A 17,432-nucleotide genomic window follows, 5' to 3' on the forward strand; every position below is an offset into this window, starting at 1 on the left:
GACGAGCAAGAGGATGGGATTAGAGATGAACCAACAGAAAACCCAAATATATGTGTATGTCTCGAACAGATACAGATAACTCAGATCTAGAAATAGATAATCTTACTTCGAAAAAGTTAATCAAATTCATATACCTCGGGGTAAATGTGAACAGTACAAATATCATGCATGAGGAAATTGAAAATAGATTATCAAGTGCTAATAAGTGTTATTTTAGTTTATTAAAACTACTTAAATCAAAGCATCTATCTTATGAATCAAAGAAAATCCTATACACCAGTTACATTAGACCGATCTTAACATATGGCTGTGAGACATGGTCAACCACCAAAGGAAACCACCAGAGCCTAATTACATTTGAAAGAAAAATACTAAGAAAAATGTATGGTCCTCTATATAACAGAGAAACAGAGCAATTTGAAAGAAGACATAATAATGAGTTACGGGAGCTATACGGAAGACCAAACATTCTGTCATATACAAGGAGCAAAAGACTCGAATGGTTAGGACATGTATGAAGGGCGGATGGCCGAATTATTAAACAAGCTCTAATGGCCGAAATGACAGGTAAAAGACCTATGGGCAGACCCAGAACAAGGTGGAAGGACTCAGTTGTGAAGGATCTAAGAGTACTTTAAGAAAGGGATCAGTTAGACGTAGCGTACAATAGGGAAGAATGGAGCAAGTTTGTGATGGCAGCGTTGGATCTCAATGGTCCCTTAAGCTGTATATGATGATAATATCATAGGCTGACTGATTATCGTCGCCCAGAATCGTTTTTCTCATACAATGATAGTTTATCATTGGATTCAAATTTAACACCATCCATTACAGAGACCCATTTATAACCTACTGTACAGCGGAGTGACATCCACTTGCCCACCTTTTTATTATTATAGTATATATTTTAGAATTATTTTCAGTTATTTTTATATTTTTTTTTAAATTGGGTTGTTTTATACGTTACGTACCTTCCCATCATATTATATAAGCACCACAATTACTAATGATACTATAGTAGGTAGGTATATATTCTGATTATCGATTTGAATTACAGCAGTATGCAAAAACATTTATATTTATCAAATAATTAATGATAAATTATGAAAATAGAATATGTGTATTATCTGGAAACATAATATACAGATATTTTCAATAGTTTCATAACATTCTGCAGTTATAAAATTCTTATTATAGTCATCAATTACAGACAACTATCACTTTGTAGTTAATACAATTAGTTGAAACGTACCTAAAATATTATATAAGCAATATTATTAAAAAAGGACTGAGATACAACTTAAACATTTTTTGTTCTAATTTGCAAGTGTTTTAAAAAAAAAAAAAAGAATTTAGTCTCTGAAGTATTTTTATTAAATTTAGTTGACATTAAAATGAAAATAATAAATGTACAATAATATGTAGGTACTTTATAGTTTAAACATATTTCACTCATATATAATTGTACATAACTAATTGATTTGTTCGTTAGCAGTCCTGTCTTAAATTAGATATAAATTTAGTAATTACACTCAACTAATTAAAATTTTCAATAGAATGAAAAGTGGATGGCATTAAAAAAAAATAAAACACGCACATTATATAGGTAGTTGTTTTAATATTTGATTTTTTATTCTAATACGTAACACACGCTCATTTTGTAAATACATATACATTTTATTCAATAAATTATAAACTCAATTTAGTTGATGTTTCAAAATATTTATAATAAAATTGAAATAATCATAATCGATTTAAAATGTACTGTATCATAAAACCTAAACTAATTACAACTCAGGGTTTAAAAAAAATACAAACGATACAGTTAATTTAAAATCCGACAGTAAATTGATATATTATTTTCAAAGTATATATTTCAACCATGTAATTAAAAATAATATAATATAACGTTTTTTTCTTTTTAAAAAAAAATTTATATTTTAAAATGTTACTGGTGGTGGATAAGGAAAAATAAATTTACCTATATATTATGTATTATTCTAGAATCTAAATTATGTTTTCGAGACGAATATTTTTAGTTTCAACTTAACTATATATTTTTGCACTTTACTTATATTAGATTCAAACGTCACGTGATTTCAAATAAAAATCGATAAAGTTAGCGAAAAAAATTCACAAACAATACCAAAGAGGACTTTGGAAATTTAATGTGTGACGCGTATTAAACGTCGTTAGAGCAAATATCGTATCCGTTGAGCAATAGTTAAACACAAAATGAAACGTGCTTAGAACACCAACTCATACATATAAGATATTATTATATGCATGGTCAAAAAGAATAGCATTATTCTCGGGATTTGCAGCAGTCTTTGCCATATGTGCGTGTGTATAGCAGTCGCGGGACTAACAAACGACCTACTTCAATATTATATACGAATGTACATTCTTCTAGATTTATATAACACGATTTACTAACTTATAATACACGAATGAGACATATCCCGGTTGCAGGATAACCTTGCAGGAATAAAATATGAAGGTACCCTATATATATATGGGGCCACACTGCAGCGAATAATATATTTTAATAATTTCGAATATCATTCGGTATAACGTCAATCTATTGCACGGGTCATAGTTAGGTTAGAAGACAATAATGATATGTTTTTTTTTTTATTTGGGGAGGTATTGAAGAAACTCAAAATGTTGATGAATCATGACGAACACGAATTTACAGACTGTTTTTAAAATAATCATCGAGCAAATTTTCTGGTGGTTTCCGAGATAGTCACGAACAGCAAAAAAACATACAGAAATACTGCATGTCAGTCAAATGCACAGTTTTAACTCACCTTTTTTACAATCTTTGTTGAAAACGTGTTCCTGTCAGAATAATTTTTTTAATACGATAAAATGTTCAGCCTATATAGGTACATGGCATATTATGCAGTCAGAATATTATTTAAACAATAAAAACTAAAAAATAATAGTTACAATTTCGTAATTTTCTAATCAATTGCTCTGCTCTCTCCCTCATTAGAGTAAATTTAAAAAAACCTTTTTTCCTCTCTCGATATCTGTTTTTCTTAACGCTCCTCTCTCTTCCTTCCAACAGTGTGATCATAATAAAAGCTGTTCTCCGTTTCATTATTCTTAATTCTTATGCTTTATTCTTGCTCATATTGGCTCCAAAATTAAAAATGTTATGAAATGTACGTTTCTTTTATTTTTATCTTTTGGTACGTTTAAATTTTAATCTTATCATAATAATTGAGGTACAATAATTCATGTTAATATTTGATTACGAAAAAAATATAATGATTGTAATGAAATTAGGTACATCTCTGTTTTGTACAAACAGGAAATCTGTGATGGTATTTTTTTCCTTTATATTCTATACTATATATCATACATTTATAATACATACAGGATAATATTATTTTATAATGCAGATCACATATTATTATTATTCCAATCATCTTTTCTGTTTTGATAAAAATTAACAGATGACTATCGCTGAAAATATGCAGTCTGTCTACAGATACTCGTCCAAAACGTTACATTTAATTTACCAAGACGTCTTACAATAATATATTATATTGTACGCACCGGTAACAGGAGCTTCGATGTCTATCATGGTTTTTTCGGATCTGAGTAGCGTTGCCCCTTCGTTGACGATGCGCAACGCGGCCGCTTCGTCTATCCGACCCTCGAGTATGAAGTGCTGTTTCAATATGTCTGGTCGAGGTTTGTTTGTCCTCGAGTCCCATATTTCGGCAGTGGTCAACTTTCGGCCCGGCGGAAACGGTACGCCTAAAAACAAAATAGGTAATGGTTATAATATTATAGAATATTATTATTATTTATTTTATTATAGTAAGTTCAGACTTTTGGAGTAGTTCTTAAAATATGAATTTGATACAAATATGATGTACGTATAGTCATTACGATCAGAATTTTATTAATATTAGTATTTTTATGATATTGCTTCTAATATATTATTTTCAGTTTGTACATAATTATGTAACACACTACAATTCAACGGTAGACAATGTAATACAGCGTATATAGAATATGTATTTTTAATTAGTTATAATTATGTGACAATACAATATTATTATCACCTTAGACACGTGCATGAGTTTTTCTTAATATTTATTTGTTAAAAACTAAAATTAAATAAATAGATAAAATATTTATGTATACATTTAATTGATTAACGATCGATCAAGATACAAACGATAAAACGGTTTGGTACAATTCTACCGGAAGAACAATGCATATATATATAGAATACATTCCAGCATCAGCTATCGACGATTTGCTATATTATATTATAATGTAATAACCGAATTTCATTTCCCACTTCTATAAGAATAATTTGAACGTTCTATAATATAACATCATAACACATATTATATAATGTAGATGCGTATTCATTTTGATCTCGATGACCCACAGTCCTTTAATTATCATCATTCACGCAAATATATTATAATATGATGATAATATAATTATATTATGCATTATAATTTTTTGGTTTAAATGTATGCTTTTAATTGAGCTGTTTTGCAAAGTCACAATTTTAAATTTTCATAGATTTTTATCATAATTTATAATATGTATACATTTGAATTTATATTAAGTACCTATATTAAAATAGAGGTGATTAAAGTGATTGAACCCATTCGTGGTTATTAAATGTTTTCAATAATTTGCAAATACCATAATATTTAAACCTTTATAAAAGAACCCATAGGTGTATTAAAAAAATCGTCAACTCAACTGAAATAATGGCTCTGTTTCTAAAAAAAATTAAATTAAATTTAGATATAATGTAAATCTAGATTCTAGACACCTATCGTACATTAAGTTAATAAAACCTAATATTTGAAATTAAATACAATTTATTAAAATAGGTATTTTTTTTATTTTTGATAGCATAGCAGCACAAGTATAGATGAATAGGAAATTATGATCTATAATATGTTGGTACATTTCGTAATAGTGGATAACTTTTTAGGCCAACGAACTTGCAGGAAAACCAGATGCCCAGGAAGTAAGTATAGTAAAAGCTGATTTTTATAGTTTATACTAACGACCAATCATAACGGAATCGTCGATATGTCGTCACGATACTTGTCAGTAAGTTGTCGACGTATCATTGATTCGGCAGGACCATCATTATAATATTTTGAACTTTTCAAGGTTTTCATTATTCTTTAGAAAATACGCCATGTGCTAGCCAGCCCTAATGTGACAAACATCTATGGTTTGATTATATATTTAGAACTTGGCCAGTGTATGGGACACGAGAGACGGCTGGTTTGCCAACTGACCCGCAAGCAAGCCATGTTTATTATTGTAATATACTATAAACTGTTTTATGGTAATATATATGAGAATAATAATATCATATTTTATGATAATATGGCGTACACGTTGTTATTACACGTAAATCATTGCGAGAAAGATTGATTAACATTGTGTGCGGTGGTGCAGGGGAGGTGGAAGGTTTTACGACACAAACATATACGAATATTATATTGTATTATATATACATATAACTGTTGTGCACGATGATAATAATAATTACTTTTTGGTAAACAAATGCCTCGCGATAAAACTTGATATACCTACCTACAACCTACCTCACACTCGGGTATATAAATATTTTTGTTATTGGGACTTGTCAAGCGTGTTGCTGATGGAAACATCGCTGTTAGTTATTCTCAGTAGGTATACTTATTATTTTTTTAACTTATTTTTACAAACTTGATTATTTTTTACTGTACTTAATATGCAAAGAAATATATTGTGTCCTGAGGTTATTGTCTGAAAAATGAAACCCTGCATGACTTTGACGTTGCCATTTAAAAAAAAATATATTAATACCTAGGTACCAAATACATTTACTACGAACAATGCATTTATTATTTATTTATTAAATAGTACGGGCCAGATCGAAATGCCCAAATCAAAATATGTATTGAATGGACTGAAGTATGAAGTTAATTAAACCAAAATATGAACAATAATAATTAAAATAACTATAGGTATCAACATAATTTAAATTATTTAACCAACAATACCAATAACATTTGAACAATAGAACATGATATTATATAAATCAAACAAGGAATGATGACGAAATGAGTATGCTTGATTCTCAGCATTGGATTATTTTTTTAAATAACGTATAGGGCTAATTGAATGAGCAAGCAATGAGAGCGTCAATAGTTACGCAGAGAGACAAGAAAATTGACATTGTTCTTCAATAATGCAGGAGCATAAAATGTATGACTTAAGTACAAAAAAATTCAATTTAGTTACAAAGCTTAGGTAAATGGTAAACGTAAGACATTTACATTTGTATTTGCGTACAATTTTCTTTTGCAAATATTGTTACAATACATCAGACATACTTTGCAACTATAGTACTACTTAGTTACTACTACTAACATAGGTACATTACTTTATACAGTTCAAAAAGAAAATATTTTATGATAAAGTTGATTTAAATCTTTATATTATCTATAAATATATGTAGGTATATATATATTTCATTACTCATTACCATTTGATAACAATAACATTCTTGTAAATGATACACATATGATTCGAAGCTCTAAATTAAAAGTGTTTTCAATTAAAATTGACAAGTCTAAAATTGAATTTCAACCTAAGTATATTTAATTTAATGTTTGTACCCACAAAAAGGAAGATAAAAATCAATTCGCATCAAAATAATTGTCTATTTTGAAAAATTATTTACAAATATTTACTCATATAAGCACACAAATTGGGTGAAAAAGTAAGAGGGTAGCTAAAATTATATAAGTAAGTGTCATATAAATCTTAACAAAGAGCATAAACTAATATTAAGCACATATTTAAATTTAAAGAATCTGTTATCCAATAAATTAAGATTTGTAATAGTGATATAGAAAGAATTACATGACAAAACGAGAGTGCTTATTTGAAAACACAATCAGCTGTGACTATGTTCAAAATTCATTTTGCTTTAAAATTTGATTGATTATAGATAAGTCCTAATCCACTATAATTTAAATTGTAGTTTGCATAAGGAAATTTACTATTAGATAATTCCAGTTTATTATAATTTAAAAATGTATAGAAAATGTAGGTAACCCATATAATTAAAAAAGTCAACGAATACAATATGATAGAATTGATGTTTAGTTAGGTTTTTTCAGAAAATAAATGCATTACAAAATAATTAGCACTTGTTTATGTTAATTCGTTAGTCATTGAATATTAAAAATTGCAAAACATGAAATTACCCTGAAATAGGTTGTCCGGTGTATTAGCACTTCGTGCTTTTTGATTTAACGTTATTTGTATAGGGGTGGGTCGCATTGCCCATATTGCGTGCCCGGCGATTTTCCTCTCTGCTATTTTGTGGTAAAATATAATTAAAAAAAAAATCGATAAGCTCACAGGAGTCCAGAGCCGTAGTGTCCTCCAAAAAGAAAAAAAAACCACTCGTTTATAATAAAAATCTTATGGTTTACCACAAGCTTTTGCGGTAAAGGCTAAAAGGGAAAACGGTGGAGTGGCGGGCACGGGAAAACCTTGTGCCAGAACAACTGGGCACACGCCATCCCGGTGTCGATTAAATGTAAAGGAAATGAGTCGTAAATTATGTCGTAGACCTTTTCTGCGAAGAAAAAACGCACTAAACAACGCTGTATTACATAAAATATAACATATATAAAAGTACACACACGATGATTTACAAGGAGTGGAAGGGAAAGTATAATAGGGATTTTATTTTTATAAAAGTTATAAGAACTTTGACGCAGCAGACATTTTATTATAACAACTCCTATTTCTCCCGTATAAAATGTAGAAGAAGTAGAAAGCCACAAAGGCGGCATTAATGAATGCATTTAAACGAGAATATAAAATTAAATAATAATATAATATTATAATATACGAGCAGGACACGACGTGATCGCTAGGGTGTGTGGGGCGCTGCACTTGACATAACCCATTTTTAGTGTTGTATAATGTTATCGCTTCAAGTTTAAAAACGTATTTAATGATGTTACACATATTGTAAAGATTATAAAGAATGCGATTATTCAGAAGAATTCTGTCGGTTAGCTATTTTATACGTATTTCAACTTCATAACCCACTACAACTACTGTGTATGTTCCTAGTGATTAGTGGGACGTTATTTTAAGTTTAGCCACATTCCTAGGTTTTATTGAGTATTATAATATCTAATATTATAGTAATGGTAATAATATTATGTGAAGCGAGTGACCTTGTATTAAAATGTAAAGTCTCCAAACCTTTAAGATAGTGTTAAACTAAATCTAAAAACATTATATTTTATCGTCAACAACTTTAATAATTTCATAACATAAAATGAAAAAATAAGAAATATTGTTAAAGTCGATTTTTTAATATAGTTATTAGTTATGGATTAGTTACATTATTAATTATGGATTAACAAAATAAATAATAAATAGGTACTTTAAAATTTTTTTAAGAAATTAAAATTGAAAATGTTATAAGACGAAAACCGTGATTTCTGGGTCTTTACGGATATTGTTTTTGCAAGGTTGCAAGAATAAATTAATTTCTTCTCTTCGCTCGAAGTATTTCAACCATTTTCCATATTCTAATGGAGAATTTAAAAAATGTCCATGACGTGTACAGTCGTATTCGAAACGATTAGCGTTATTCCCAATCGTGCAATTAATAATGTGATACTAAAAACAAATTTAAATCAAAATTATCAAACACACCCCGGTCGGAATAATGTAAAATGCACTGTTCCATAGTCTATGTTATTGTATAACATGTTTTGTAAACAGCGCGACGCCCGCGAATGTATAATATAATATAAATTATGAAGACGATGAAAATAATATGTCGACACAACGCTCGCTATTGAATAATACAATTATTATGCCAATAATATTCTGCATCGCGGGGCATATCCGCGCTATTGTTGAACGCGCGCGCCCATTCATTTATAATTCTGCCGTTCTCGACAGTGTACAAGTCATTTTGTTATTATAATATATATATATATATAATATACATTATATTGTGTCTGAAAACTTTTCTATACAGCAGCAAACTTCGCGCGAAATATTTACTTCGGCGGTATATAACTCAGACGTATATAATCGCAGTGTATACATAATATATATATATGCCAAGTGTTGTACGCGTTTTTCACGTCGGGCCAGTGGCGATGGCGTAACGCCAAAAAAACCTCACGAGACCCATAATCTCTGCTCGCGGTGACTATAATATACATAATGCATTGAAAACTTCCACTTTTTTTAACAGCATTTTCCTTTATACGGGTATACATTGCACACCATTCAGCGCGGTTTGCGTCTTTTTCACATTTCGAGTGAGTCTGAACTCTGAATGCAATATATTATATACCTACATATAGGTGCACCATATTCCTTTATAAGTATAGAAATCCTTCCGATGTATAATAGCAAAGAATCGTTTTATCGTGCAATATACTATATTATATATATATATATAGACGGCGTCATTCGCAATGGGAAATACGGTGTATTAAGTCACAAACGAGTTCAAAACGCGAACAAATATAAATCGATAAATAATTTATATGTTATTCGAATAAACGCGTATAGGTATTATATATACCAGTTGACATATCAACATTTTATACGGTTTACGTATATATATATAATATTGGCGTCGTTTATGCGGAATTTATTCAGTAATATACATAATATAATATAATAATATAATATATACCACGTTTAAACGATCGATTTATTTTCTAGTGGCAGTCACTGTGATCGTATTCGAGAGTGATGCATTTAACCCCGCAGTATCTATACGGTGTGGAAATAATATGTATAATATACAAGAAAAGCTCTTTTGTCACTGTTGGTGAAAACGCATTTTTTTCCTGACGAACTATTATATTAATATTATCATCATTATTGTAGAATACGACCATATAAATATATAATATACTTGCGCGGACGACCAAAAAAGCCGTATAAATATAACGTCGTATATAGCGATCGAATCACAAAAAGTGCTACAACCGACTTATTTCACTGCAGCCGAAGAGGAACGCGTGACGAAATGATTCGATAAAAAAAATAATATAAAGATATATAATAATAAATTGCTTATATTATTCATGCACTTAATTAATTGGCTATTATATGCGAGTACCGTGGAGAACTACTGTTATTGTAACGACGGCCAAGCATATTATATTTTATTATAGAGGAGGTATATGTTTTAGTTAGTAGATAATAAATTATTATTATGAGAAAAATCTTAACGGGTAGGTTGGTTGGTACTGGGTAAACACAGAATTATAAATGTGATTATACATAAATGTTTGTTTGCGTCCATACGACGGCTCTTTAAACAGACGAACACGAAAAAAAATTTAGAAAATAAGTGAGAAAAAAAAACAAAGGTAGACCGCGAGAGGAGACTTCTTTGAAGTTAAGCTGTGCGGATATACAGCGGCGGCGACGGCTATTGTGACCGATCACCGGCGAGGCGGCGGGGGTCGTTAATCATTCGTTTCGCACGATCACAAGCCAAATTAATAACAGTATTTATTTTTACCCGAGTCGGATGTTGTATATATGCGGGCTTACTCTCACGCACATAGAGTATATAACGACAGATTTCATTAACCGTTTCGTTGGACACGGACAAAACGGATTATATGTACAGCATCATAATATGTGGAAAAGAAAATAATATGCGCAATGATCCAATGAAAACATTATCGCAGTGTTATTTTAGTCACCAAGACTTGTCCGCGTAAATCGCAAATCGAACACTGCATAGACTCTTATAGACTATAGTACATGATGTTATAATGTATGATATTATGACATTATGTAAAATAGTTCTTGAGGAACGGTCTAATATGATTTCTATATTCATGTAGAATACCATACGGTATATATATATATTATTGTTTAATACAAGATATAACCTACGTGGCTACGTAATATTATGTAATAATTTTTAAGTAAATTAAAAAATAAATAGTGTAAAACATACTGTTCCGTTTTGTAAGTGTGAACGCAAGAGCACGGACGAAAAAATCTGACCTGGATCCGTCCCGTCGTGATTGCGCTATAGGAGGGATAGACCTTTATACTATATAATATTATAATATTATGACATAAAGGTGATTTTTTTTCTAATTTTTCAGCGTTCGGGAAAATGCCAAATTTACGACTGCACATTCGGGTTTTTCGTGCGAAACGTGGGGAACGGTTTAGTTTTTGGTTCACGTTGAACGGTCGCAATGATGATTTATCATTGTTTTCAAATTTTAAAATAATAATACAATTTGGCTCGCGCCGCGGAGGAGGTGGGCGAATGTAGCAAAACAAGTGTGAATATAATATATGTACCCGCCACATAATATTAACCGGTCGCTCTTTTACACGCACACACACACTCACACATATATATCATTCAACTGTATGGTATATACCTACATTTTTTGTTGTATACACCTCTATATTATATATTATGTTATAATATGTATATACACATGTGAGAGCGTGTTCTGCCAGTATAATATTTATCGCGAGAACGAAATATAAGTTTTTGTGTGTGCGTCGACCCGTCGTATAATCGGTATACACACACACACACACACACACACACACACACACACACCACTTGGTCTTTCCGACTTAACGCCGCACGCACTCTCTCGTTGTCCGTAAACCATTTTCCGCACGAAAGTCCACTGCGCTTTACCCTCGACCAGTCATCCGTTTCACATTGGGTCGGCGTCAGATACTGTGTCCCGTTTGTCAGTCGCCTTTGTGACGTATTCTGGTATTCGTACATATTATATAGATATTGCAAGTTGTATATATTATAAACTTAGTTAACGTTTACATTACAATAGCTATATGTATTTATGAACGACGGAAATGCATTAGAACACTGTGAAAACGTTATATTGGAGGTATTATTAATTATTGTATTATAATATATAGCTTGTGATGGTATTATATTATATTATATTATTATGTTGTGTGAGCGTGAACCAATATTGATCTATTACACGATTTCGAGGTGACGGTGGACGAATTTCAGAGCCGGATGCGGACAACTTCCGTGCGTTAATAATAATCATAATAAAGTCGTAAATAAGGGTAGAGACGTAGAGTCATCAATAATAATAAGGCGACCGTTGTGAACTGAGTCGGTGAAAATATTCAGGACAGTATATCCCAGGAATTAATATCCAGAAAAAGAATATTATATTCGAAAGAAAAATATTATAATGTAGGCACTACTATGAACTTGTAAGTTATTATAATACACATTAGTATAGGTAAGTATAAATACAAGTGATACAACCCAATATCATAGAGATTTTAAAAATGATTCTTTTAATATATTATTTGCATTTACGTATTTTTTAAAGGTACTTACGTAATTCACAATATAATACAAAAAAATTAATTTTAAATAAAAATGTAATTTATTTGAGTATAGGTATCTAGTATCCACCATTACTACAACACTATACCTAATGTTTTATTTTAATTTAGAATATTCTTTACAAGTGAGTGTATAGGGGCACACCGTTGCAACTTCTCTATGTCTATACTAACACCACAGCCACCAACTGAGAGCTACATTTTAGGGCACAATTTTCCCCATCTGTGTGTCCGTAGCAGCATTATAATATATTGTGATGCATAATATTTTATTTATTACTGGCGGCCACAGCAGAAGCGGCCCGTGGACGGAATAATAACGATATGCCCGTACACCACAATACACTCTGGGTATCGATCACACACATAATTTAACAAATTTAATTTATTCGACTGCGTTAATCGCACGTGTCCTCCCTCCCCTCCTCCCATAAATACCACAACATCTCGTCAGCAGAAATATAGCCATGTTGTATATAGGTGTATAGGTCTACCCTGTCAGTTACCCCTACCGTTAGGTACCTACATTATACTATTAACCATCCTCCCTTTCTCCCTAGAGGCGATAACCCCAGCCACCGGTGGCGATGGTAACCGTTAATTTATCCAACCCTCTAATCGTTTAACCACCCCCCTCACAACATGGTACTATAATATACCTAAGCTCATCGATATTTTATCATTTCTACATTAAAAAAAAAAAAAAAAAACAGATTATCTCAGCAGTAAAAAATATATCGATTTAAACAAAATACTTACATTATACCTACCAATAGCAGTACTACGGATTATAAACGGTTTTCAAATTTATAGGTAATGGTATGGTAAAGAAAATAATTTCTTATTAATAATATGTACATGCTATAAATTTTAGGTTGGAGTAGGTACATTATATATAATAGGCGTTACCGAGATTCTCTTGAATTACGAAGAGCATATTATCATAAGTAAATAGGTGTCTTATAAGTTGTGTGGAAAACAAATACATACAAATTAGTTTGGAAACTATATTATTGTAACGCAAAAAAGTCGGTGCAACTTTTATTTCGTTCGTATCTTGTTTCGAGGACACATTGCATAAAACATGACTAAAGCAAACTCTTGATATAAAAAAGAATCGTAAAACATTTTATCAAGCAACGCTTCGCTCGTGTTTCTTCGGTTTTCGCAAAACCGTATTAATTTTAATGGGTCAACAACAACACCCACACGCGAAAAATAAATAAAAACTGACTACTGAATTTATATACACTCGTTTCGCTAATAACCCGGGTAGTGGTAGCCGCGGTGCGTAGAGCGAGCGATTCTCATAATAATATTATAAAAACCACGTTATTTTTATTTTATCAATTATTCACGATATACTTTATATTCATATACATATACGAACCTGTTGGTTGTAAACATAGCTGTCGCGTATCAATTATTCACCAAAGTTCGAACAAAATTAACGTACACCGCCGTGGGCGGGTGGAGAAAGAGCGCTCCTTCGCAAAATAGTTTATTTAGGACGTTTGAGCTGCTTTTATATATATATTATATAACTTCACCTATACCACCTATATACATTGCTAGGTAGTACTAGCTATATAGTTTACCTATATAACACGGTAGTCGCCTTGATCGCGTTCCACATTCGGGGCAGCGGGCGCGTAAGCTCAAATTTGCTCGCTGTAATTCGCGCACTCGCATGTATAATTAAGTACCTACCCTGTACAGCTTTTGCAGCAGTGTATATACATATTGATATAACTACTCCGCAGCTGCTGCTTTTATTTATAGTGTATTAGTGTATATTCGTATAGGGGTAGCGGGTGGGCTGCGTGCCTGCGTATATATAATATATTAATACAAAGTTTTATCGCCGCTGCGGGGTGTTTCGGTACTAATATAATATTATTATTGTTAAATAATATATTATATCACCGAAACGTAAATGTACGCGACAGACGAAAATACGCAATTTCGTACAGCGCTTTTTGACAATGGTACCTATATATTACATATATATTATACGCTATAACATTTTCCAAACACGGGGGTACGTGGGTCGTGTGACCCAGCGATAGTCCGATAGTCGGTCCATGCAGCAACTCAAGCGAGAAATCAAATATCTCTGAAAAATATATAATAATTCAATTGTTATATAACTCTATATTGGGAACCGACCGATGCATGAAAACGTTGGAAACATTGTGACTAAATGTAAAGTTCGTTAGAACGATATATTTTGTTACGACTTTTTTTTTACGAAATCATAATTGACCGGTTTTTCTTCCTATAGGTCGGGGGGTTCTCACCGTAGTCTGATCAGCACAACCCCCCCCCCCCCTCTTATCACCAAAAACTCAATATTTCGGGGTATGCCTACATAGGTAATTCGAAATGTGAATACCAGTCAGTATACAACGATCGATTTGATAAAAAAAATTCACGATCGGACCGTGTTGCCCAAAGGTAAGCCATCCCGCAGTACAATATATATATATATATATAATTATGTACAAATATATATGTCATCATTATAATAATGTGTGCACGCGTGTCGCGTTGGCACAGGATTTGTGCGGTATACACGCGGCGTATATATATGTATATGTGTGTATATAAGTATAATGCACGGTCGGACGCCGTCGTCGGCCGATAGCAGAGAGAGAGACAGATGAAAAATGTGAAGTAAGAGAGGAAAATAAAGAGAGAAGAAAAAAAGCACATTGAAATTAGAGACTGCGAGAGTGGGCGCCCGGCTGTCGGGCCATTTCTGTTTTCGCTAATATAGCAAGCCAGCCCGGCCCGAGTCCCCAGTGCGCGTGCGCACACACACGCGAGTCGTGTGAGTATCCGAGTGTACGCGCGCGTGTGTGCTTGTGTGTGAGTAGGTGTGTGGTATATCTGCGTGTTATTTCGCTTGTGTGTGAGTGTGTATTGGTGACCGTCGAGTTGACGCCCGCCGCCGCCACCGATACTATTGTATGTGTATATGATATAATATACCTATATGTCTATACCAACTAATAGTACATATAGACGGACGAGTGCGCAAAATATAGTGGGCACGCGCGCAAGAGGGAGGTATAATATTCATAATAATATACCTAATATATATATATACACCTACGTCTTATATATAATATAGTATATACATATGAGTTTATTACGAGCTGGAATACAATTCGTAAACAAACACTTTTTTATTCCCGGGGACGCGATTCGTTTCTAGCTTCCATCGACCATATTATCTATATATATATATATTATTTTTCCTGCGCCGACTCTAGGGAAACTCTCTAATAATATGATATTGTATTTCAAACGAGTGTATAGTATTATATGTAGCCAGGTGTGAGCGAAAATTCTTGTTACAAAAATGGTGGGCGAATGAGGATATCATAATACGCGCGTATGGTGTATATAGCAGGATACTCTGATACTCATACCATATAAGAATAGTTTTCTTCCATCACTATATACCTACTATAGGTTCGATATTTTAAATGCTTCTATCAAGAGTATTACATAAATACAGCAAAAAAATCATATCTTATTGGTATATGTTTATATTACTATAATGTATACATGTGGAACAAATTTCTAACTTTTTTTTTTTGTTCTAAACGATTATTTTATTTTAAAATTAATAGTTAATTTAATATACAGTTTATACACAGTAGGTACGGAATAGAAAGAAAGTCACTTGAGACATAAGGAAACTGATTTTGATTTGTATAAGCATGTGTAATTATTCTAAATTAATTTTAATACCTAATGTAAGCAAGTACGCAAAATACCGTTTTGCAGTATTTTTTGACTTGTGTAGGTATCAAATTAACCTCTTGAAGTCACCCTATTGTTTTCTATATAGGAAATTTTAATGCACTTCAATAAAATATGAATCAATATTTATAATCATCAAGACGAATTCACCCTTATCGTTACTTTTGAGAGAGCAACTAAAAACAAATGGCTTTAAATACTTTTAAACTGAATATTATATATGTAGATAGATCATAGTATATTATATGGATCACATATTCACATATGATATTATAAATTATAATTGATAACACACATATAGTTTTGAATTTTTCGGTGTATATAATTACGATACAAAGTTAGGTACCTACTTATGTATAGTAAAAAATGCAAATCGTCATAAGCTATTGCTAACAAAATAATATGATATGTTAATATGTTGATTAAATCTTTATACAACAGAAAATGGTCAAATTAGTAATTTCTCTGGAAAGTTGATTGGCGCAGAACTCATCATAAAAAAACTGAATATATTATTAATTATTTTGTTTTTAAAAAATCGAATAGACTATCTACCGTTTAAAAAATATCAAAGTTAAATATGACTACGCGTGCATTTAAAAAACAATAATTAATTAAAAATCGTGACGGTAAAAATAATTATGTACTGTCACATTTGTAGAGAAACACATTTGATAATAACTTTTATATAATATATTATGTATATGTAGGTGGTATAGCCGGCAGGTGTACACGATATGAAATCGTTCGATCAATGTATTCATGTGAAGGGAGATAACAAGGGGATGATGAAAATTGTTTGAATAAAAACAAATAGCTTGACTAAGAATTTTAATTATAGGTCAATTCAGATTAGCCAAGCATTACATTTTTGTGTCTGTATATTATATATTAAAAAATCAAAGAAAACAATTTTAACGAACCCGTGGGCTATGGTGTAAGGATTATAATATTGTTCTAATATTGTACCTTAGTATATATTATATAAACCATAAGTGCATACCTAAATATAAATCCAAACCATTATGTTGCGATCACGTTATTGAAATTACGTTGGTGAGTGATATAGGTTGCACAGCTTTTCTACGAATCAAATTAAACAGAACTTATAGTCTAATAAGTTTTTGAATGCCATGATTAAAAAATAACGTATGTTTTGTAATAACTATAATGTTATAATGAACAGAATCTCCCTAAAAAAAGAAGAATTACTATAG

General features: G+C 31.5%; 1 protein-coding gene across 9 annotated transcripts in view; it reads right to left on the reverse strand.

Moving 5' to 3' along the window:
• LOC100162175 (serine/threonine-protein phosphatase 2B catalytic subunit 3) overlaps positions 1-17,432 on the reverse strand; it is a 68,537-nt gene that overhangs the window by 21,466 nt on the left and 29,639 nt on the right. For all 9 annotated transcript variants that reach the window (XM_008188096.2, XM_001945796.4, XM_008188092.2 and 6 more), the window contains exon 3: positions 3,571-3,774. In XM_008188096.2, coding sequence (XP_008186318.1) covers positions 3,571-3,774 — 204 coding nt within the window. The remainder of the gene's footprint in view (positions 1-3,570; positions 3,775-17,432) is intronic.

The sequence above is a fragment of the Acyrthosiphon pisum genome, chromosome A1 (assembly GCF_005508785.2).
Source record: "Acyrthosiphon pisum isolate AL4f chromosome A1, pea_aphid_22Mar2018_4r6ur, whole genome shotgun sequence".
In the NCBI taxonomy this organism is placed as follows: Eukaryota; Metazoa; Arthropoda; class Insecta; order Hemiptera; family Aphididae; genus Acyrthosiphon; species Acyrthosiphon pisum.